Source organism: Mytilus edulis, chromosome 5 (genome assembly GCF_963676685.1).
Source record: "Mytilus edulis chromosome 5, xbMytEdul2.2, whole genome shotgun sequence".
Taxonomy (NCBI): Eukaryota; Metazoa; Mollusca; class Bivalvia; order Mytilida; family Mytilidae; genus Mytilus; species Mytilus edulis.
The window spans coordinates 25,021,340-25,046,252 of NC_092348.1; the positions used below are offsets into that span (position 1 = coordinate 25,021,340).

The window sequence follows — 24,913 nt, forward strand, 5'->3', positions numbered from 1 at the left end:
TTCTAAATTTAGTGGACCGTGAAATTGGAGTCAAAAATCTTATTTTGCATTAAAATTAGGAAGATTATATCAAAGGAGACATGTGTACTAAGTAAGAAGTTCTTCCTCAAAAACTACCTTGACCAAAAACTTTAACCTGAAACGGGAGGGACGGAAGAACGAACGAACGAACAGACGGACGCACAGACCAGAAAATATAATGCCCCTCTACTATCGTAGGTGGGGCATAAAAAGGAAGAGGAAGATGCAATTACAAAAGACTACACCTAAGAATGCTTAAAACGGGATGTCATGCTACTGAATGGTTTACAATTGAATTTTATACGACTGTGAGAGGTTTCGCTAGCTATAAAACCATGTTTAATCCAACATTTCCACATTTGAAAATGCCTGTACCAAGTCAGGAATATAACAGTTGTTGTCCATTCGTTTGATGCGTTAGAGCTTTTGATTTTGCCATTTGATTAGGGACTATCCGTTTGGAATTTTACTCGGGGTTCAGTATTTTTGTGATATTACTTTTTACTTGATCCCAACTTTTTATTTGACAAATATGTGAAATTGTTTTAAATGAATTTTACTCACATGCTTTAAATTGGTTTTAACTGCTTTTGTCTTGGCCTTGTTGACACCTCCAGATTTATTTGCCTTTTTTTGTTTTTGTTTTCTTCCTTGCTCTTTGGATCTCGCCATTTTCTGTTAAAACTAAAGAATGCAAATAAATTACAAATGTACATTGCAGTGTTTAAATAATTCACACTTGATCTAAAATCACTTAATTTTCAACATAATTACAATGCACAATGTTCCAAATGAAGCAAGAACTTATGTTTTCCCAAAACATTGTTCTTTCTATTTTCTCTACCAACCGAAAATAATATAAACAAAGATTAAAAAAGTTCACTCTAATGTATCTAGTCGGGAACGAGTAAAAGCTCGGTTTGTTTAAAAACAGTTTTAAAACTAAAGCACATGCACATTTAATTTTTGATTAACAAGACATAGTGGTTCCATGTGATTTAGTACACCAACATTTTGCAATTAAAACTGGTCTAACTTTACACCGGTTAACTTTACACCATGCCATTCATTAAAGTTATAATATGAAAATCACAACTTTGAAGGAGTTTAAGTAGCAAAACTTCTAATATTTAGCGTAATGATGGAACAAGATCGGATGCTAATTATAATTTATTTCATATTTGTATTTGTAACTTTTACATTTCACATCGATTGTATAACAACAACAAATTGTATTTTGTATAAGTTTATTAATCAATGCCAAAATATATTTGGTACGAGGAAAAGGTAAGGAAGATAATTCTGTTGCCATTATTCTTAACTTGAAAATAACCTTTTGTTACCTCCCTTTAAAAAATACAGTGTATAAATAAACATATAAATTTTCATACAAATTATTCTACATCTTGACGAACGAGTAACTAAATAAGTTGAAATGAATATAGTATGTTCGTTCGTCTGTCTATTCGTTCAATTAGTTGTAGCTCATTGAAAATCATTATACGTTAGCTGCAACCTATAATATTTTCTAACAAAACGACCATTTGAATTATAAGATTCAAGATTTTTTTTTCTCTCAAACACCATAAAGTTACAATGGTACAAAGAAGTTCATTTAAAGTTATATACATAAACACACATGACAAGATGAGATGAAAATATAAAATTAAATAAAATAAACAGTAGTAGCTAAGAGTTGTGATTAACCAGGAAGATTTACTTGAAAAGTTTTAAGAAAGGTGTGACTATGAGTATAATTGGTGTTTAACGCCACATTCTAATATGACGTGGTTCTTTCGCTTTTTGAACAAAAATCATGCTCTAAATCCAATAAAATTTGTTTGCACATGCGTATATTGACTACTGCAGAATAATGAATTTTATCAAATTGTCATGCATTTAATATACATGTATTTCATTAATTTAAAACACTTCCAACCTCTTAAATGATGCACATGTTGTTACTAATTCGTTTATTATGACTGTAATGTGTTGCATTTGGAAATTGACATTTGTGACCTAGATACGACAACCGTAAATGCTGGCAGTTCAAACAACTCCCTCTGAAAAATCACATTGCCAGTCGTTTGCAGATTTACAAACAAAAAAGGGAGGTTCATGGAAGAGCCTACAAAAACGCTTTAACACTTATACTTATCGGACATAGAAACTATCTTAACTGTCCTATTCAGACATTATATTGTTTGGTAATAATTCGGAATTTGCATTTACTTGAACCATACATCGAAGGAAATATCAGTAAAAAACAAATCGCTCTTCGATATCCAATCTAATTAAAAACCGATCTCTCATCGCTCCCGTTTTCTGATATGTCGCGTTAGATTGTTCGGTATCATACAGGTGTACCAAGTCTGAGTGGATTTTTGCCTTCTATGTATAAGTGGGGTATGTGCTGTTTAATATTTAATATTTTTGTTTAGCTTAGATGTCGAATGTTAACTAATGCAACAACCTTTCCTCAACTAAATTAAAAACAGCGCGATAAGCAACCACAATAATTTCGTTTGACAAATTCATAATCAGCCTTTGACTTTATATTTTTCTGATTAAGATAAGAAGATAATTCGTTGACAAGACAAATGTTACATACGTCTTTAGTAAAAATAAAATTGACTATTTTCATAATAATTCCTAGATTCATGGCCCGAGAACACATTTATTTCGTAGTGCCTTTTTTTTAGACAATAAATTCAAATTAAACAAAATCGCACCTGCTCTATTTCATAAAGATTTTTACAGTGTAGTGTCCTAATAGTGGGACAAATAATATCAAAATTATAGAACTCCTACCAGCTCTTACTCAAAATACTGACAATTCTGTGTTAAGGGGGTCTAAACTTCAGTTTTACAGCTTCAGGCGTGATAAAATTTGACCTTTTTGATCTTCACCAAATCCCTACTTAACATGAAGTTTCAGCACCCAAATTTTTTTAACATGTAATTTTACCCCCCTACTTAAATGCATTAAATATCAAGAAATAAATTGGGAAAGTGAATCAAATTAAAAAGCCAAGCTATACACTGTTCACAATAGGGACTATATTCGTAGACAACGAAAACCAAAGGACGATAACTGTGACCTTGGAGCTCATGTCTGATTTGGTCTAGTTTCAAATGGCTTCCTTACACTAATTATTGTAGAGCATTGCCTTATAGTATTATTGTATTGTCTGCATTATATCAAACGTTCTTGTATAATGTTTTACATTTGTTATATCGGGACTTTTTATAACTTGCTATTTGCTATGTAGTATTGGTTTTGCTCATTGTTGAAGAACCTACGGTTTCCTATAGTCCTTTGGACTTCTTCGTCATTTGGTCTCTAATGCAAAGTAATCTTATTGGCAATCATATCACATCTTCTTATATTATACTTCCTAGGATTCATTTTGATTCGTTGCATACAAATTTGGTGGAGTTCGTGGGGTGTGATGAACAACGAATTTAATTGATGAACGAACTTCATATTTTTCATAGAAATGTATGCAGACTTTAGCTAAACCACGATTTAATATCAACGAAAATTTTATTTTGTTTGTATAAAAATTAAAATTGTTTAAGTTACATAAAATTCTTCACACACGTGACTCGAATTCAAAGTTCCAATATCCAATCGGACGTAATACAAAATTGTGCCTTCATTAGAGGCCAAATGTCATAAAAGTTCTATACCGCGGCTAGTAGTTGAATAATTCCAATATTCTTTGTAAACACCTTTGTATTTTACTATCAAAGAAATTTGTAAAAGGGTGTATTTGAATCATTTAAAATTATAATTTAAACTTTTCATTTAACCATATAACAAAAAAGGGACAACAGACAAATATTTGAACAATTTTGTATGAACAACCATTACAGAATGAACTTCACAGCAAATTGAAGTTTTACAAAGATTCCAGTATGTTCCCCGTATATCAAATGTCCACTTAATAACATGTTTACCTTCAAAAACATAACTATTTGTACTGATTAATGGGCTTATTTCAACACTTAAGATTCGTTTTTTCTGATGTCTTGAACAGTATAGCCTTTCGTAGTTCTGAAAAATTAGAAACGATTTACAATAGATGTCAATAAAGGTTAGGTCGTAAGTCATGGTTGGATTAACCAAGGTCAAATTTCATTCATAAAATTAAATTTGATAGTAAAAATTTTAAACCTACATTTTGTAGACGTACAATCTGATAACTTAACAATGGTCACTAAACAGTGGTGGTCGGATCTGTCAAGATGGCACGTATAGTGTTTATTTTATCTAATGACAAAATCAGTGCTCTATTCATATAGCAATTCATTGAACATATATTTATTTATTTTTCACTTCCATGTAGAATTGTTTTGGTGTCAAAATGCTCGACAAAAATGTGTATATTATTTATCAGATACATACAAGGGCAAGTATATCCTACTCATAACGAAAACATTTGCGATGTCAATCACTAATTTTCAAAACAAGAATATAAACAAATATAAAATTCCTGTAAAGCAGTTGTGTTCTTTTTTCCCTTTATGAGATGTAAGCAGTTTCTGGTTCTTACGTGACATCGATTAAGTTAAACTTACTTACGTATCCTCTTCATCCCCAGTGGAACATAAGGCCATAAGATTGAGTTAAACTTACTTACGTATCCTCTTCATCCCCAGTGGAACATAAGGCCATAAGATTGAGTTAAACTTACTTACGTATCCTCTTCATCCCCAGTGGAACATAAGGCCATAAGATTGAGTTAAACTTACTTACGTATCCTCTTCATCCCCAGTGGAACATAAGGTCATAAGATTGAGTTAAACTTACTTACGTATCCTGTTCATCCCCAGTGGAACAAAAGGTCATAAGATTGAGTTAAACTTACTTACGTATCCTCTTCATCCCCAGTGGAACATAAGGCCATAAGATTGAGTTAAAGCGCCAGAATAAAAAGAGAGCACCCACTATTATAATTATATAAACTTGATTCTGTCTGACCAAAATGTATTGTAAATTACAGGTATTCCACAAGGTGTGTAACACCTAACTTTTATGTTGAGTATAAAACATGCTATACAGCTTTTAAGAGTGTTTCTTGTGCCAGCATTGATAGAAACCAGGCAACCCTGCTGAGTATCCATTGAGTTAGAATCTGATCTTGTTTCATAGGAACCTTGCACATTATAAGGAACTTCTCAATATATCAAGAATTAATTGCATTTCTGTGAGCTTAAATATATTGCTCAACTTGTGAATTGAAGACTGTCACGTAATTTTTTTAAGAATGCTCACGTGTTTCTTAATTTGTTTATAAAATCTTCACCAATATAACTTATTTTATTAGCGCAATCAAGGGTTTTTATAGTAAAAACTATAAAAATCAAAGCCTTAAAGGCTGTAAAAGCAATTGCTGTCATGTTAATGTTTGGGGACTTTTATTTTTCATCCACATATATATAATAATTAAACCTGACATGAGTGTTGTCTAGTTAGAAGTAAGAAGGTTTTAACTTTATATAAATAAAAGACTTTAGCAGAAAGTCATTTTTAATATGTTTTATATTTCACAAGGAGACAACACGTTTACCAGGCTAAAGTTGGGGTCAAATATACATGTGCTGAAACATATAACTCAAAAAGAAATCATCATGGATTATCCCCTGGTAGTGTTTGTAACTGGGCAATAATTTCCTTTATTGATTTAATTTTAACAATTTTCATTATCAATTTATATTTAACCATTAACACAAATGATTAAGTTAAAACATTTCAACTTTCCCGACGCAAATGTTAAAAAACGGGAAAGAAATAAAATATCTTACAAGACATAAACATGTAAAGAATAAATATATATTTCAGCTTAATAAAAATATTTTCATAATGGTACTTTGTCATCATTTTTAAAACTAAGTTCCAAACATTATTGCTCAGTTGATATACATGTATGTCCTTCTGATGCGGTACGAGCACAGGCACTTGTTTCTATCCAAAATAGTTTTATATGGATAGCCGAACTTCCTATGGATAGAAACAAGTGCATGTGCGTACGAGATAACTATAATTCTCATGCAATCCCGAAAAGGGGGGGGGGTCATCACAGACAAACATGACATTAAATCGTTATCACTGATGTATTGTTTAGGGCCAGTTGAAGGACGCCTCCGGGTGCGGGAATTTTTCGCTGCATTGAAGACCTGTTGGTGACCTTCTGCTGTTGTATGTTTTTCTATGGTCGGGTTGTTGTCTCTTTGACACATTCCCCATTTCCATTCTCAATTTTATTATACGAACAAGAACAAACAGCTCTACGTTGCTTTGACATTTATCAATTTTCAGGAAACATTGCGAAAAATGATCTTCAATATTTCGAAAACATCTGAAATAAAATTGCTAACACGGTGGACCGTCGAGTGTGAACAAAGGTAGTAGACTTGTTCACTGAAAAGACGAGGATAATGGTTTCATCTGACATTTGTTATGCATTCCCAGTTTTGATCATGATATTTAAAAAGACGTACTTTTTTTCAATCTATGTAACTAGAAAATTCCAAATTGAAATATCTCTTCATCTGGACCGACTTGGCATCTACTACGTTTGGACGGGTCCATTTCATTAGTAAGGTGATCGATAAATATTACGGAGTTTGACAGAAAAGGAAAACGAACTTATTGTTATTTGTTTTCAACAAGGGTTTCGTTCCGCTAAATTATTTGCGCAAACAAAGTTTGTCTATTTTTAGATTACAGGTAATCATTTGACACTACGCATTAACCTGTGTAGTGATTTTGATTTTACGATAAATGTATGAATGAACGATAATTTTATGAATGAACAAGAGCACCTGACCTCTTAAAGAAACACAAATTAAACATATAAAACCGTATTTAATAGGAGATAATTCAGTTAAATTTTCAATACTAAATCAACAACTGAAATGAATCCATATTTTGTTGAAACATCGTACGAACGGCGGAAAACGGAATCGCTGTTATAAAAATGTACTTTTTTTCACTCGGACTTCTATGTTATTTGATAGTCAAACGGTTGACCCTTTAAATACAAAAATACATCTACAAGAAATATTCTGAAACTTCTTAAATCCACTAACGTTTTTTTAAAGTTTCAAGCTATGTATTGCATTAGAAAACATACATAGGTGTTAAAGAATAACAGACCAGGAGCCTGTTTAACAAAATACTATGGCTTGATATGGGCGGAGTCTCTGATCTGGGTCACAAAGATGGCCATACGCGATAGCATAAAAGCAATTGCTTTAATAAAAAATATCCACTCCAGTCCTAACAATAAAAAGGCCATATAAAGGCATAATTGTTTGACTGGATGAAATCTTGTCCGAAATCTTGTCCATTTAAAAAACGATTTCGATACAAACAGTTAATACTGTGATACTTTTACTATACCAATTAGACTATTATTGAAATACTTTTTAAAAAAAATAGACAAACAGTTCTAATTTAAACTCTTCAATAGACTTTGAAATAAATCAGTGGCCCCAGTCTTCAAATTTATGTCACTCATATCAGCATATACATCAGTTGAAATTATAACCCATTAAATAAGTTAAGACATCGCAGAATCATTAAATGGGCCAATGCATACTACAGAAACATGATTAAAAGGGGGGGGGCAAATGCATACCACAGAAACTTGATACTAGGGGCCTATCATTTATGTATACACCAGAAACATGATAGGGGCGTAGGCATACCACAAAATCATAATAGGGGCCTATAAAATTGAGAATGGAAATGGGGAATGTGTCAAAGCGACAACCCGACAAAAGAGCAGACAAAAGCCGAAGACTTTGAAATATATCAGTTGCCCCAGTCTTCAAACTTAAGTCACTTATAAACATTACAGACACGTGATAGGTGCCAATGAATGCAATCCACACATATTAATAAGGGCCGAAGAGAGAGTTAAAGAGTTTAGATGTAAACGGGTGGATCAAAGTCGGCCTGGGGAATTCAACTTGTTGTTGTAATATGCATACTACAGAAACCTGATAGGGACACATGCATACATAGTCATATTTCCATTCATCTGCGAACGGTACAGTTACATGTTTGAAAACACAATTTTTACAATGTCATTCTTAATATGATTCATGGTGAATACAAAGAAATGGAGGAATAAATTAATGAGACAGCAACAATTATTGCTAGTGGCCATCAGTGTATTGTTTAGAAACTACTTTTCCTGGCCCAAATCTTATTAATTAGCAAGAATATGTATCTCTCTGGAAATAAATATAATTTGATCAAATCTGGTTGTAATTCATTTTTTCCTCCGTATAATTTTATGCCCCCAACGTAGGTTTTGATCGTTCTTCCGTCTGTCCGTCTGTCATTCCGTCCCATTTTCGTTTCCGCACTCCTAACTTAAGTTATTCACACCCAAATTTAACTAAACTCACACACAATGTTAAGAATGGCATCACACAGACATGGTTCGAATTTGGGTAGTTAGTCTTACACTGTTTTAGAGCGATGCCCCTTATAAAATTGGAAAATTGCAATGCTTGAGCGGGGACACATTCTTGTTTTATTTTGGATAGATTTTGTTTTACATATATCAAATAAAAACACTCAATTCAAAAATATTTCATTTAATTATCTGTCCTACTTTATCAAGAATTATATATGAACTTTATTCTTTTATAACTACAATTCCGACAATAAAACTGAAATTAAATGAAATAACTGTGAAATAAAATGAAATTCCATCTACTTAATGAGAATTGTTTAACAACTATTTAGTACTATTAATACAGTCGAGGTAATTTTTGTTACAAAGATCCAATCATTTTTTACCTATACAGTCAGTTTCTTGTTTAAAATATGTGGGTTAATATACTTTATAACATTTCAAATGCAAGAATTCATACTTGAAAACTTCAAAAGTTTAATGGTTATTTTTTTAACTTGTAAAATGATTTATACCACGTGACACAGGTATACACACAATACAGTGCATACGGTTAAAACTGTCTACACCTGTTTGGATTTATTATTACTTTTGCAACTTTTATATCTTTATTCCTTGTGGATGTAGACTTTTGCTTTAATTTCTGACAGCTGGTTTTATAACAAGTTTTTGCCATGTGAAGTTTTCATAACAAAAAATAATACAAACATGCGGATGTTAATATTTGTCTATGTATTCCTTTCTGCAGGTATGTAAATTATAATATGCAATCTAGAGTAGTATGCTATCATGGTTTATTCCTAATTGTTTTGAAGCTTGTTTTCGGCTTTTTTGTACCTTTAGAACATCTATACAGATCAAACAAATCATACATATCAGATTAATTCATATTACAGAGCCTACTAAGTCATACCAAACTACGTTTTCTTTATATATTTGACTCTATCCGTTTAATTATATGTCTATATTCTGATAAATTTCATAATTGATAAACGCTCGTTATAACCCTCCAACTCACATATTGTCACCCTATTTCATTTTTTCTCTATTTATTCGAGAAACGTATCAAATTAAAATGTACTTTTAATCCATCAGATAATATGCTTAAAAACAGCAGCCCCTTTGACCTTTCAAGCGTGGGATTGTCCCCTTGAAGGATATACGTGTTTTCAGTATACAGATCAAAGGGAAAACATCTAGGTGCACTCCAAGCTATAAGAGGGAGCTTTTAACTTTAACTTTTGATTTTAAAAGTAAAAAAAAACAATCTGCACGTCGGTATACATCTATCGGGGGATTTTTATATATAGTACATGCATATATTATCATATTGTTTAGTGCGTATCTAATTAATTCGGTTGGATGTTAGGTGTCATATCTTTCCTTATGAGTTATGTAAGATGTCAAGCCTAAGAAAAAAGGCAGGATTTATTATCAGAATTAATTATGTTCGTCTAATAAACTTCGACATAATCAAACAATACAATGATCATGCAGAGTTTTCTATTATAATAGAAATTGTGTTTGAATATAGAAGAGTGTCTCGCCTGCTATACTGATATATGACTGCATTGTATGTCTAATGTCTTTATCTTACAATAATTGCATACACCTAGTATGCAGATGACATACGGCTTATCGTATCGGAGAAACGAACCAAATCAAGAAAACTCAACGTTGACCATTGAACCATGAAAATGAGGTCAATATGAAGTGAACTCTTCTGCCAGACAGACAATGTATAGACCTGACATTCATTCCATACACCAAACAATTGAAACATGATTGACATTGGATCCCCCTTTTGGTAGGGAATATATGGTTGATTATATAGGGAATCAATGGAGCATGTTGGGAGCGGTCAGCGCTCTCCCCCTCCTTATGAAAAGTTCTGAATCCGCCACTGGAGATGTTGGACTAAATGAATACAAACGTGAAAGTGTACAATTACAATCTCGGCAACAATTTATAAACAATATCCTGTTTGTACAAGCAAAATGAATAAATCACCTGAAAAAACAAGTTTTGATATAAATTGGAAATTTGATAATTATTTTCGACGAAGTGTAAAAAGTATGTTTAACAAGACTCGCAATTAATTGCAGTAAACAAAGTAGTCTACAAAAATAGCTTTTTATTGATGTACTTTCGTTAAATTGCACGTGCCTCCAATTAAATATCGAATAGCTTACGTCACTTATAAATTATTGTAACGTGCATTCTTGAAAGTTTTCATCGTTTTACGTCATATCAACTTCAATAAATATTTCCATGTTTTTTCGTTTCTTTTTGCACCAAAACTTTGTGCACGCAAACCAAAATGTACAAAAGCTTTAAATGTAATTAAAACTAAAAACAGGTTTTGAATGAGTAATTACAAAGTCGAATAAAAAGTCAATTGAAATAGCAGGTATCCTTTCTCGTCCTTTTACTCACGGAAAAGTAAGAATAAGAGATTTCGATCTCTCTATGCATTTGTGTTTGTGTAAATGTATATAAGACCACAATGTCATTAGACTAGTACATATTTTATCCGCGATCTCTTTATATTGTAACAACCACGAACGGGTTTGAAAGAATTTTCTTTACAATATTTAAATCTGATGTCCCAAGACCCAATTCATCTGCCAAGCTAAAAATGTCACAAGTCGATTTTAAATATACAATATGAATGCACGGCGTATTAAATGAACCAAGAGACGACAAATAACCTGGCAGGTCTCATTGTTATACGTACAATGACGTCCGTTTTATCTTTAATCGCCGTGTAATTTTTTGGTGAAATTGTCTGATAGAATTACTAAAACAGACTTACAAATTGAAAAATATTAGACAGAACCACACCTTTAATAAAAGATGCCATATGAGATTACAATGCAATCGTTCAATCATGTGTTACCACAAACTAGGCCTCAAAACAGACAATGTATATGATAAATATGTACCTTTTAGAACTTCAAAAAGCTATTATTATAGTTCAGGTTGTTTTTTCAAATATTGAAACTTTTAATTAAAATATGGTCTGGTTCATTTTCCTATAAAAGTATATCATATCAGAATGATTAATTCACATAGGGCTCAAATGAACAAAAAACATAATGCATGTTCACACCAGCACAGATTCATTTCACTTTGCTTTAGTATATATCTTACTTTAGATAAATTTTCACTCAACCTTTATACTGACTAAATCTGATCCGATGATGTTAGCATTTTTAACAGTCACTGACTTTAATACTGCAAGTTATGTAGGTATTGCAGTATATAATAATGATTTGTGTATATATCTGTTGTATTGTTTGCTTTTATATCCATAAATGCACGACTGTAGTACCACTTGTTGGTTAAGCATTAGATATGAATTCAAAATGATGTCATCTTCTTTTGTCGTTTTTGTATTATCTTATAATGAACTTTAAAAAGATTGGCTATTCCACATTCAAAATGAGACGGCAGACTACCGACACACACAAGACAAATGAAGACATTTCTATGATTCTGAAATGAAGAAAGAGGGAAATTGCGCCTATTGCTTCATTCATCACTGCCTTAAATAACATATACCATGTTTAATACCGCAATACAATTCATTGTGAAAGTAAGCAATCCCCTCAAATGTTGAATTTGTGTTATTCAAGATAATCTTGCTCCAGGTAAATAAGAGTAGAGGGATGCATTCTTTAAATGGTAGTGTTAACGTTGTTCAGGACTGTTTACGATGTCGATACACTAAATTAATTGGATGTTTGATGTGTACTGATTGATAATTTAGTCTGAGATGCAAGAGTTTTTAATTTGTCGATATTAATTGAATTGCTGTTGATCATATGCGTTTTTATTCCTTGTTTTGTACAGCTCTTGTATTAATCTGTTGAATCCCTGTCCCAGGATTAGAGGAGGGTTGGGCTCTCACTTATATGTTGAATCTCGCAACATTCTGTATGTGCCTGTCCAAAGTCAGTAGTCTGTGTTTCACTGGTTGTCATTTGTTGCTGACTGTGTAAAACATGTGTTTTTCGTTTACTATATGTACATAAATTAGGCCGTTATTTTTCTTTTGAATTGTTTTACATTTGTCATTTCGGTGCATTTATAGCTGACTATGCGGTATGGGCTAAGCTCATTGTTGAAGGCCGTATAGTGACTTATGATTTTTTTTATTTTTGTGTTAATTTGGTCTCTTGTGAGGACTTGTGTCATCATACCACTTCTTTTTTTTATATATTCCAACAAAGTTCCAACAGAAAACTGTACTGTACCAAACAATTAACCGACACTTGCTTCCAAACACATCTAACGGTTTTCAAAGTACTCATTTTGTCATTTTGAATTAATACAGTTCAAAATCTGGTAAAAAGTAGAACACCATTAATTTTGTAGCTTTTATTCTAAATTCAACGACGACACTCATAATTAAAAGTTTTTCTATAATCAAATGTTTCTGAAATTTAGTTTCAAGTTATACTTTTATTCTTGCATTGCAGAGGACCGATGCTAATTGTCAGTATTTGGCATCAACAGCCTTAGTCCTTAAACGCCATCATATTTGATAGTTCACATTGACCTACTTAGTAATGCATATTTACAAAGGCGGTGATTCTTTACACTTTCTGAACAATATGAAAAGCTCCAACCGTTCATTATATCTTATGTATATACAACCTTGTAAGTAATACAAGCATAATTCTTGTTGACTGAACCCTTTGAAGTATAAAATTTGACTTGCACCTATTATATATAATTTATGGAAATAACATATTAGGTTATTATTAAAATCTCTTGTGCGTCTATACGCAAAACATGACAAAGTGTGCATAAACCGTAAACTCATTCACAAAATCACAGGGAAGATATATATAACATATATGAATGAAATACTTATATCTTTTCAAAATAGAAAATCAGTGTGTACATAACTCAAGTTGAGAACAAATGTTACTTTAATTCACATGTCATATTTGGTTAAGAAACTTACATTTAAAATTTCTGTTCGACTTTTTATCTATTGCATCAAAAACCGATTTTTTTGTCAACGCATATAATTTGTGTATTAATTTGCATTTCAAATTGCTGTTTACGCATAAAGTGTTTGTGTGTATTGCCATTAAAACCAATCCCATCCATAAAGAGTTATTTTAAATGCACGAAGGCTCTGCAATATTAATAAAAGAAGATTTGTGATTCAAGTATAAAGGAGACAGCACCTCAATGTCAAAATAAACCAAACACATCTAGATCAGTATTAAATCAATCCAATTGTATTGTAGAGTTAAGATCGAATGTGAACATTGTCCACAAGCTAATTTCAAAAAGAAAAGATGTACATAGGCTTTTAACCTATTTTATGGAACATTGATCTCGTGACCGATTTGAATCAACTATCTGGACAATTTTGGTGCTTTGAAAAAAAGATGTACTCAAATGGACTAACAAGTTGGATGTTAACTTAAATCAAAACACATTTATTGCACTTTTCCTCAACAATTGCAGTGGCGGATCCAGAACTTTTCCTAAGGGGGGCCCGCTGACTGACCTAAGGGGGCCCGCTCCAGTCATGCTTCAGTGATTCCCTATATAATCAACCAAATTTTTCCCACGAAAGGGGGGGCCGGGCCCCCAGCCCCCCCCCCCCCCCCTTGGATCCGCATATGAATTGATATGACTATAATAAATTGCAAGTTTTGTTGGAAATCTATCAAGACATACATGTAGTTGGTTATTGGTTTTAAATCCTTTTCCGTTTTTGATGCTCCGAAACGTTTATTTATCTAGTAGCCAAATTTTGTTACATAATCACTACTATTATATAACATTTATCAAAACTGATTAAAGAATAGATTTCTCAAAGTTTCTTTCTAATCTAGAGTAACTAAACAAAGAAAATATCATGAGTATTAAAACTGACATGTTTAAGTTCCTTTTATTTGAGTATCGAAGGTATTTTAATATCCTTTTATCAAATTGTTTATCTTTTTGTCGACCATTCCTTCAAAGAATAAAAAAAAAGACTTTTTGAGTATTAATTTTATCTATGAAATAAATATTGAATGAAATATGACAAGAATTTTATTCTGTTACCTCCTGCAGAAATGTTTGAAAGTATTTATCTTTCTCTTAGACCAAATCAAAAAAAGATTTGTGTTTCCTATTACCCTAATCTCCCCAATTTGTAAGCTCAAAAATAGCCTACCCTAAAGATATTTTTTGCATTTTTCAATAGAAGCTCTGTTTAAGTCAGAATGTCTCTCCCATAGACTCAGCATTAAAAAAAATGGTAAAAAAAAAAAAAAAAATCCCTACCTAATTTCCTATTTTTTTCAAAGATGTAAAAGGAAAATACGTTTTATTTTTTGTGGCCTTATCAGCCCATTCTTGGTTGTAACGACTTAGGTATATGATACTGTGTCCGACAGTCGACCTATCTTTCACAAGGCGTAGAAAAAATCTCCTGTAGTCAATCTATTTCTTAAAATGACTACTATACAAACTTTTCCCAAAAGAGAACATCGAAAAACGCTTTCGTAAGGCAATATGACAAAAGGACATCGTAACATAAAGGCACTCGACCTATTACTTCGCACGATGTACAGTTGAGTGTTAGATGAAATTGCCAGAGATGCATTTAGAACAACAGTCTAGTTTTATCCTAATATATGATCATATATTGATTGTTGGTGTTTTTATCATCACTTTTAAGCGCCACTTTTATTCTCATACATGTACACTCACTATTTTTATGAAACATCCTGCTACATTGACAGCTTTTTATAGTAGAAGAATTTCTACTACAGTGGTTTTATTAAAATCAAAAATGTTAATAGTTTACTCAGCTTACTGGGAAAAACAGGGAACTTTTTTCTTTGGGATTGCAAATTTTCTTGTCTGTAAACAGCAGTTATTTTTACCATAACATTAACATGTTAACACAAGCCATTAAAAATTCCAGACTAAAAACAAGCACTCTTCTGTCTTAATCGTTTTTGTGCGCATAGAAACCGTATAAAGTGCAGTTTTGATATTACGAATTTGATTGGAATCATTCATACTAAAATGGTGATGTATTAGCTATTCAATTGATTATCTATTAGCAAATATGTTATTAACATGAAACAGACATTGAAAACTGAGCAATAATTGTGTCTGCATTTGAAAGTTGACTATAAAAGATTTTTTTAAACCAACGATATTTATTTCGTCACTATAACATAAAGCAGTGAATGATATTTGTAGAAATAATCTTTAATTTTAATATTATCTTCTTTCAGCCACTGCACAACAACCAGGCTTGAAATTCGAAGAAGGCTTTCAAGAATTTCTCAACACAAATAAGTATAATGGTGCCCAGGTTGGCGTGATGGTAGCCAACAGGCTTGCTTATGCAAAAGCTCATGGAAAGGGCCATGACGATACAAACTTAGAACTATTAGCTAAACATCAAATCTCAGCCATATCTAAAGCTTTCACATCTATTGCCATTCTTAAACTCCAGGATGAAGGCAAACTAACTTTAGATTCCAAAGTGTTTGGAACGGACGGTATTTTACCGGAAGTCAAACCATGGAAAAAAGAAAACATAGACAAAAGAATTTACGACATCACTGTTGAAAATTTACTGTACCATACAGCTGGGTGGGACTATGTCCATTCAAGTATGGCAGATCCAATGCTTAATTCAGCATTGCTGAAAAGAGGTGAAACAACAAAAAATATCAGCAAGGAAATGAAACTCGCAACAGATGAAACATCACGTGACATCATACGGTACATGTTATCTGAAAGATTGGATTACACCCCTGGAACAAAATCCGTTATTTCTAACTTGGGGTATGTGATTCTTGGTAGAATTATCGAAGAAGTTTCGGATTTTCCATATGAGGATTATGTTAAAACGAACATATTGTTTCCATGTGGAATGATGCACACACGCATTGGAAAGATTCATCGTTGTGTAAAACATGACAACGACCCAGCATTTAAATGTGAAGTCACTTCGCGCCTCGTCGATGCTGCATTGGGCTGGGAATCAAATATGTATGATTTGGCGCGGTTTTCACAATGTATGGACGGGTCAGTTGATTTTTCTATCATCAGTGATAAAATGGCAAAAATGTTATTACATAAACCAAAAGCAGTTCCGGTCCAACACAGTGACACGTGGATTGGTCCCGGATTTCATGTTAACAATAAAGGAGCGATTTGGATAGAGAGTGAGCGTTACACGAACGATCTTCTCTTCTATCACACTGGGCCTTTTCATGGAAAATTAAAATCAATTCTAGAAAAACATAAGCCAACAGCCTTGATTGTCTTGCTTGAAGGTCAAAATTACGCACCAGTCAAATATCTCGTACGCGAAATGGTGCACGAGGAAACCAACTGGCCATTGGAAAACCTTCTATTTGATGACGTAGCCGACGTCACCTTAAAAGTGGGGAACATTGACAGAATTATCAAATATGAGATTAATGAACATCACATTAAACCGTACACGCATGCTATTGGTCAATTAAGATATGACATCAAATGGATCCATGGTCACATGTTTTCCGGGTCTTCCATATTTACTGTGATTGCCGAAAAAACTAATATACCCATCTATGATAAAGTGATTGTTGAAAGTGGACTAAGTGAAAAAAGACTGCAGACACAAAAACTTCACCTTGAAAAGTCTAATTATAATTTGACTTTTCTGCATACATACAGGAGTTACACACATGATAAAAGAGCAGTTTTCTTAGCCATTTACAGAAAGCATGCGTATGCAAATACAACCATCATCCGATACGGAGAGGAACATTACACACAACCGTATCGAAAACTGCTTCATCTTTACGAGGAAAGAGGGTTTTATCCAACATCTCAATCTATTGTACACAGTGGCTATGATGGTCTCGTGTCGTTCATACTTGAAGAAGACCTCACATCAAAAGAAAAGAAGAGTTTTAAATCGTATTGCGAAATCGGTCACCATCGACTGAACAACCTCGTCATGTCAAGCTTTCGCCATGGCCGACGTTTGAAATATCTCGATTCGTCAGACTACTTCGGAAAACCAGTGTTTTCTGCCATTTTTGTAAAAGAGAAAATGAACAAAATTATGTTCAACAGTAACATTAACGAAGCAGAGCTGATGACATTATTGACCGACCAGCAAAGAAACGGACTTCTGCCCTCAATAATTGTTGGATATACGGACAAATACGGCGATCTCAAATATGCTACATATTTAGAACCCCCAAAATAATTATGTTTTAAACACAAGTGATCATAAAAATTGCATTTCAAGCGCTATAATATGCTCATTTGTATTATTCGTGAATTGTCGGTTCTGTCATGACGACTGTAAATAGTTCATCGGAATGCAGGTGCTGGAGAAAAGTGAACGGTTTAATAATTGTTTTCTCCATCTATTAAATATATTATGACAGAAAGGAAAATAATATATGCTTGTTATGGAAGAATAATGAAAATCAGCTGGGCTGTAAGCTGTTTATAAGCTTTTAAAGAAGGATGAGAATTATTTTCACATTTTTTTTGTGTTATTAATTTGTACACTTATTTTTAGCTCACCTGGCCCGAAGGGCCAAGTGAGCTTTTCTCATCACTTGGCGTCCTTCGTCCGTCGTCCGTCGTCCGTCGTCCGTCGTCGTCGTTAACTTTTACAAAAATCTTCTCCTCTGAAACTACTGGGCCAAATCAAACCAAACTTGGCCACAATCATCATTGGGGTATCTAGTTTAAAAAATGTGTGGCGTGACCCGGTCAACCAACCAAGATGGCCGCCACGGCTAAAAATAGAACATAGGGGTAAAATGCAGTTTTTGGCTTATAACTCAAAAACCAAAGCATTTAGAGCAAATCTGACATGGGGTAAAAATGTTTATCAGGTCAAGATCTATCTGCCCTGAAATTTTCAGATGAATCGGTCAATCGGTTGTTGGGTTGCTGCCCCTGAATTGGTAATTTTGAGGAAATTTTGCTGTTTTTGGTTATTATCTTGAATATTATTATAGATAGAGATAAACTGTAAACAGCAATAATGTTCAGCAAAGTAAGATCTACAAATAAGTCAACATGACCAAAATGGTCAGTTGACCCGTTTAGGAGTTATTGCCCTTTATAGTCAATTTTTAACCATTTTTCGTTAATTACATGTACAGTAATCTTTTACAAAAATCTTCTCCTCTGAAACTACTGGGCCAAATTAATCTAAACTTGGCCACAATCATCTTTGGGGTATCTAGTTTGAAAAATGTGTGGCGTGACCTGGTCAACCAACCAAGATGGCCGCCACGGCTAAAAATAGAACAAAGGGGTAAAATGCAGTTTTTGGCTTATAACTCAAAAACCAAAGCATTTTGAGGAAATCTGACATGGGGTGAAAATGTTTATCAGGTCAAGATCTATCTGCCCTGAAATTTTCAGATGAATCAGTCAATCGGTTGTTGGGTTGCTGCCCCTGAATTGGTAATTTTGAGGAAATTTTGCTGTTTTTGGTTATTATCTTGAATATTATTATAGATAGAGATAAACTGTAAACAGCAATAATGTTCAGCAAAGTAAGATCTACAAATAAGTCAACATGACCAAAATGGTCAGTTGACCCGTTTAGGAGTTATTGCCCTTTATAGTCAATTTTAACCATTTTTCATAAATTAAATTAATCTTTTACAAAAATCTTCTCCTCTGAAACTACTGGGCCAAATTAATCCAAACTTGGCCACAATTATCTTTGGGGTATCTAGTTTAAAAAATGTGTGGCGTGACCTGGTCAATCAACCAAGATGGCCGCCACCGCTAAAAATAGAACATAGGGGTAAAATGCAGTTTTTGGCTTATAACTCAAAAACCAAAGCATTTTGAGGAAATCTGACATGGGATAAAAATGTTTATCAGGTCAAGATCTATCTGCCCTGAAATTTTCAGATGAATCGGTCAATCGGTTGTTGGGTTGCTGCCCCTGAATTGGTAATTTTGAGGAAATTTTGCTGTTTTTGGTTATTATCTTGAATATTATTATAGATAGAGATAAATTGTATACAGCAATAATGTTCAGCAAAGTAAGATCTACAAATAAGTCAACATGACCAAAATGGTCAGTTGACCCCTTTAGGAGTTGTTGCCCTTTATAGTCAATCTTTAACCATTTTTCATAAATCTAAGTAATCTTTTACAAAATCTCCACTGAAACTACTAGGCCACAATCATCTTTGGGGTTTGGGGTATCTAGTTTGAAAAATGTGTCCGATGACCTGGCCATTCAACCAAGATGGCCGCCACGGCTAAAAATAGAACATAGGGGTAAAATGCAGTTTTTGGCTTATAACTATGAAACCAAAGCATCTAGAGCAAATCTGACAAGAAGTTAAATTGTTAATCAAGTCAATATCTATCTGCCCTGAATTTTTCAGATGAATTGGACAACTGGTTGTTGGGTTGCTGCCCTCCAATTGGTAATTTTTAAAGAAATTTTGCCGTTTTTGGTTATCTTGAATACTATTATAGATAGCGATAAACTGTAAACAGCAATTATGTTCAGCAAAGTAAGATCTACAAATAAGTCAACATGACCTAAATGGTCAATTGACCCCTTAAGGAGTTACATGTATTGCCCTTTATAGTCAATTTTTAAGAATTTTCATTAATTTGGTAAATTTATGTAAATTTTTACCAAATATAGTTCTCTGTTACTAATGGGCAAAGTTCATTTATATAGATATATTTGTAAGAAGCAAAATCGTTCAGTAAAGTAAGAACTTCAAACACATCACCATCACCAAAATACAATTTTGTCATGAATCCATTTGTGTCCTTTGTTTAATATGCACATAGACCAAGGTGAGCGACACAGGCTCTTTAGAGCCTCTAGTTTTCATCTGTTATACTTCATTGCTTTGGAAATTGCGCATTCATCAAATTACAAAGTGAATCGGTTTTTAACAGTTTTGTTGAATCTTACTTCAAAATAAATCGCTATTAAACATACCTGTTTTATTTTATCGGTCCATTAAATGGAAAATTGATACAAAATTATACAAAATCTACTTTATTACATACAAAATTCATAAATGATATTTCATGTATTCTATTTTATTACATCAAATGAGTACTGTGGATAAAAAGATTGATTGATTGGTTTGTTGGTTGCTTAACGTCCAATGGCAAAGGATAGAAAGAGACCAGCCGCAAGCGTCGGATGTCAGAGAAAACAATATTAAACACAAAGATAGTGAATAAATAGTCTGTCCGTTGATAAAATGTACAATTGCTAAAATTATAATGCAATCTTTCAAAATAGATAACCAGGTGCTCCGCAGGGCGCAGCTTTATACGACCGCAGAGGTCGAACCCTGAACAGTTGGGGCAAGTATGGACAAAACATTCAAGCGTGATACAGCTCTGAATTTGGATTGTGATCAAATTTTTGACATTACATGGGTTTTTTTTTTACACAAAACAAATGTCAAGATTTTACAAATCAATTCAAGATTTCTTCTTCAAACTTTTTAAATCTAAAATTAAATAGTTGACACAGCATAGGTTTCTGACACAGAATGAATGTGGTCTGATGAACTTAAAAGTTTGTTTTTTTGCCTTTGAGCAATTCACTATGCTGTTGAATATTAATCCTCTCAAAAAAATGTTTGAAGAAATTTTCTTTTTATTTATGAAATCTGAAATGAGAAAAATTTAACCCCCCCCCCCCCTTTTTTTCACATCACCGTTTCCCTTTTTCCAAAACTGATATCAGTTCAAATTTCAATCACTGAATGGTAAAGATTGGCTGGTAGTAAAAGTGAATATACATTGTTTATTGTATAAAACAATAAAAAAAAACTTCATCAGCAACATTTTATATTGGCAAATTTCCAATGAAGTTATTTACATAAAGTTATTGGCAAATAAAAATAGAAAATGACATCATAGTCATGTCTGGCAAATGTCCAACATACATTATCTAAAAACATTTTAGATAAGATAAGGAAAAAAAGCTTCATCAGCAACATTTTATATTGGCAAATTTCCAATGAAGTTATTTACATAACGTTATTGGCAAATAAAAATAGAAAATGACATCATAGTCATGTCTGGCAAATTTCCAACATATATTATCAACTACTATTCTATACAAAGAAAGATAACTCCAATTGAAAATTAATTGCTATTGCACAATATTGTGCAATTAGATATTTCTTGCTATTGTGCAATACTGTGCAATTGAAAATTTCTTGCTATTGCACAATACTTGATATGGAATCCTGATTTGGACCAACTTGAAAACTGGGCCCATAATCAAAAATCAAAGTACATATTTAGATAAAGCATATATCAAATAAGCCCAAGAATTTAATTTTTGTTAAAATCAAACTTAGTTTAATTTTGGACCATTTGGACCTTAATGTAGACCAATTTGAAAACTGGACCAAAAATTAAGAATCTACATACACAGTTAGATTTGGCATATCAAAGAACCCATTTATTCAATTTTTGATGAAATCAAACAAAGTTTAATTTTGGACCCCCATTTGGACCAACTTGAAAACTAGGCCAATAATTAAAAATCTAAGTACATTTTTAAATTCAGCATATCAAAGAACCCCAAGGATTCAATTTATGTTAAAATCAAACTAAGTTTAATTTTGGACCCTTTGGACCTTAATGTAGACCAATTTGAAAACGGGACCAAAAATTAACAATCTACATACATAGTTAGATTCGGCATATCAAAGAACCCCAATTATTCAATTTTTGATGAAATCACACACAGTTCAATTTTGGACCCTTTGGGCCCCTTATTCCTAAACTGTTAGGACCAAAACTCCCAAAATCAAACCCAACCTTCCTTTTATGGTCATAAACCTTGTGTTTAAATTTCATATATATAAAAAATGCTTATTTGGGCCCCTTTTTGGCCCCTAATTCATAAACTGTTGTGACCTCAACTCCGAAAATCAATCCCAACCTTCCTTTTGTGGTCATAAACCTTGTGTTAAAATTTCATTGATTTCTATTTACTTTTACTAAAGTTATTGTGCGAAAACCAAGAATAATGCTTATTTGGGCCCTTTTTTTGGCCCTTAATTCCTAAACTGTTGGAACCAAAACTCCCAAAATCAATCCCAACCTTCTTTTTGTGGTCATAAACCTTGTGTCGAAATTTCATAGATTTCTATTCACTTAAACTAAAGTTATAGTGCGAAAACCAAGAAAATGCTTATTTGGGCCCTTTTTGGCCCCTAATTCCTAAAATGTTGGGACCAAAACTCCCAAAATCAACCCCAACCTTCATTTTGTGGTCATAAACCTTGTGTTTAAATTTCATTGATTTCTATTCACTTTTACTAAAGTTAGAGTGCGAAAACTAAAAGTATTCGGACGACGACGACGACGACGACGACGCCAACGTGATAGCAATATACGACCAAAAAATTAAAATTTTTGCGGTCGTATAAATATTACCGTCGAATTGGAAATATTCAGAATTAATCAGTAGTATACTGGTATAGGAGCAGTAACTCCAAAACGGGTGGTCAAATAGATTGTCATGCAGTATTACTGATAATTTGTAAAGTGTAAATTTAAATCTTTACTTTCTTCTTTAGTTTTCAAAATAAATGCAAACTAAAATTTCAAATTAATTACAAACTAGACGAAGTGATGGCCCCGCACTCCAGTCTGGAGTAACTATATTGTAACAAAGCCAATGCAAGACTTTCTTTGAAATATTATAATAACTCCGTAGATGCAAAGTGTTATTTCAATATACACAAAGTTGGCCATGACAAAGTTAATCATGCCTGATCACATAGGTCTATCGTTCACTGTAGGAAGAGTTATCAGGAAACGCTATGCACCTCTTGTGCAAGTACATGTATAATATACTCCAAAAATTACAAAGTTTAAATGACTCTCATAAGTGAAAATATCAATAAAAACCAAAACCCTGACCACATGCACACCTTAAACACATGTAAAAACAGTCAGCAAAGTGACAACTGCTAAACATTCAAACAGTATAGGGGGAGTTGTCCAGAAACGCTATGCACCTCTTATGCAATTATAAATACTCAAAAAATACAAAGTTCAAATATTTCTCAAAAGAGCAAATATCAATAAAAATCAAAACCCTGACCACATGTACACCTTTAATATATACTCAAACAGTCAGCAAAGTAAAAAATTTCTATATCTAGCATTTAAACTGTAAGAGGGTTCATATGGAATACCGAATAGTTATGCACCTCTTAAATGCAAGTATATGCTCCAAAAATGACAAAGTTAACAATGATCTCCCAAAAGAGCCAATATTAATACATACAAATCAAAACTCTGACCACATGCACACTTTCATTATATATAAAAACAGCCAGCAGGGCGAAAACTTCATAGCATTTAAAAAATGTAGGAGAGGTTATCTGGAATAGCTATGTGCCCATAATGGGACGAGCAAACGGACGGACAGGGGTAAACAATATGCCCCAACTTGAAGTTGCAGACATGCGGAGGCATAAAAATAGACAAATTATAAAAAAGAAATATTCGAACGTGATAACAAAGGATATAAATTTGCATTACCTGATAGAGGAAATATACGGCGGCTGCGATCTGGATTGGATAAATTTGTCTTGCTGAAGAACTCCCAACAATTCTAAAGTTAATTACCTGGAAATTAATTTATTAATATTATCAATATTATTATATTTCATTTATTTTATTTGTTTCATTGGTAAAAATCATCAAATATATTCGAAAGTTTAAAAGTTATTAAATCAAGGATGTGTACTATACAAATGAGTACTATACAAATGTGTACTATACAAATGTGTACTATACAAAAGTGTACTATACAAATGTGTACTATACAAATGTGTACTATACAAAAGTGTACAAGCCTTGATTAAATGATGAAGATTAAAGTAACAATGATATATTAATATACTATTACATGTATTTACAATTACACTCATCCTGATGGAGAATCGGGAACTAGTATGTACAGGTTAGGTTTGTTTTTTAAATATGTCGAAAGATGATGAATTAAAACAATAATCAGATTATAATAATTTGTTAACGTAAAACTGGAGGATGATATAAACGCAAATTGATGTACATTGCCTTAGACAATCGTTTACGATTAAAAGTGGCAAAATGAGTTGGCAATGCAGTGACAGCTCAATGTCACGGTGAATCAAAATCACTTAAATTATAAGTGCTTCTGGTATAAAATAAAGAGAAAAATAAACTCTTTACAGAAAAAAAAGGCAACTGATTTACTCAACAAGAAACCAATTAAAACCAGGGTGAATCCCAACGCTGAAAAAAATGCAGACTTCAACACAATTATTGTCAAAATTTCACGGAAGGAGTCTAAGACTGTGTATTCATATTATGAAAAACAATTAGGTAATTTTGACTTATCCTACTGTACAACATATAAAGGCTGATGGCGAACA

The 24,913-nt window shown here is 32.8% G+C and overlaps 2 protein-coding genes across 8 annotated transcripts in view; one reads left to right on the forward strand and one right to left on the reverse strand.

The window, feature by feature from the left end:
* LOC139523260 (uncharacterized) overlaps positions 1-24,913 on the reverse strand; it is a 48,081-nt gene that overhangs the window by 3,513 nt on the left and 19,655 nt on the right. For 4 of the 7 annotated variants that reach the window (XM_071317116.1, XM_071317121.1, XM_071317115.1 and 1 more), the window contains exons 2-3: positions 24,036-24,122; positions 586-705 (exon numbers count right to left, since the gene is read on the reverse strand). In XM_071317116.1, coding sequence (XP_071173217.1) covers positions 586-693 — 108 coding nt within the window. In that variant the 5' untranslated portion in view covers positions 694-705; positions 24,036-24,122. Of the gene's footprint in view, positions 1-585; positions 706-3,984; positions 4,082-24,035; positions 24,123-24,913 lie in introns of all 7 variants that reach the window. The other 3 variants (XM_071317119.1, XM_071317117.1, XM_071317118.1) reach the window with 2 other exon arrangements.
* Positions 8,966-17,985, forward strand: LOC139523259 (uncharacterized). The gene is made up of 2 exons (XM_071317114.1): positions 8,966-9,207; positions 15,725-17,985. Exons 1-2 carry the CDS (start codon positions 9,168-9,170, stop codon positions 17,701-17,703), a joined length of 2,019 nt encoding a protein of 672 aa, XP_071173215.1. The 5' UTR covers positions 8,966-9,167; the 3' UTR covers positions 17,704-17,985.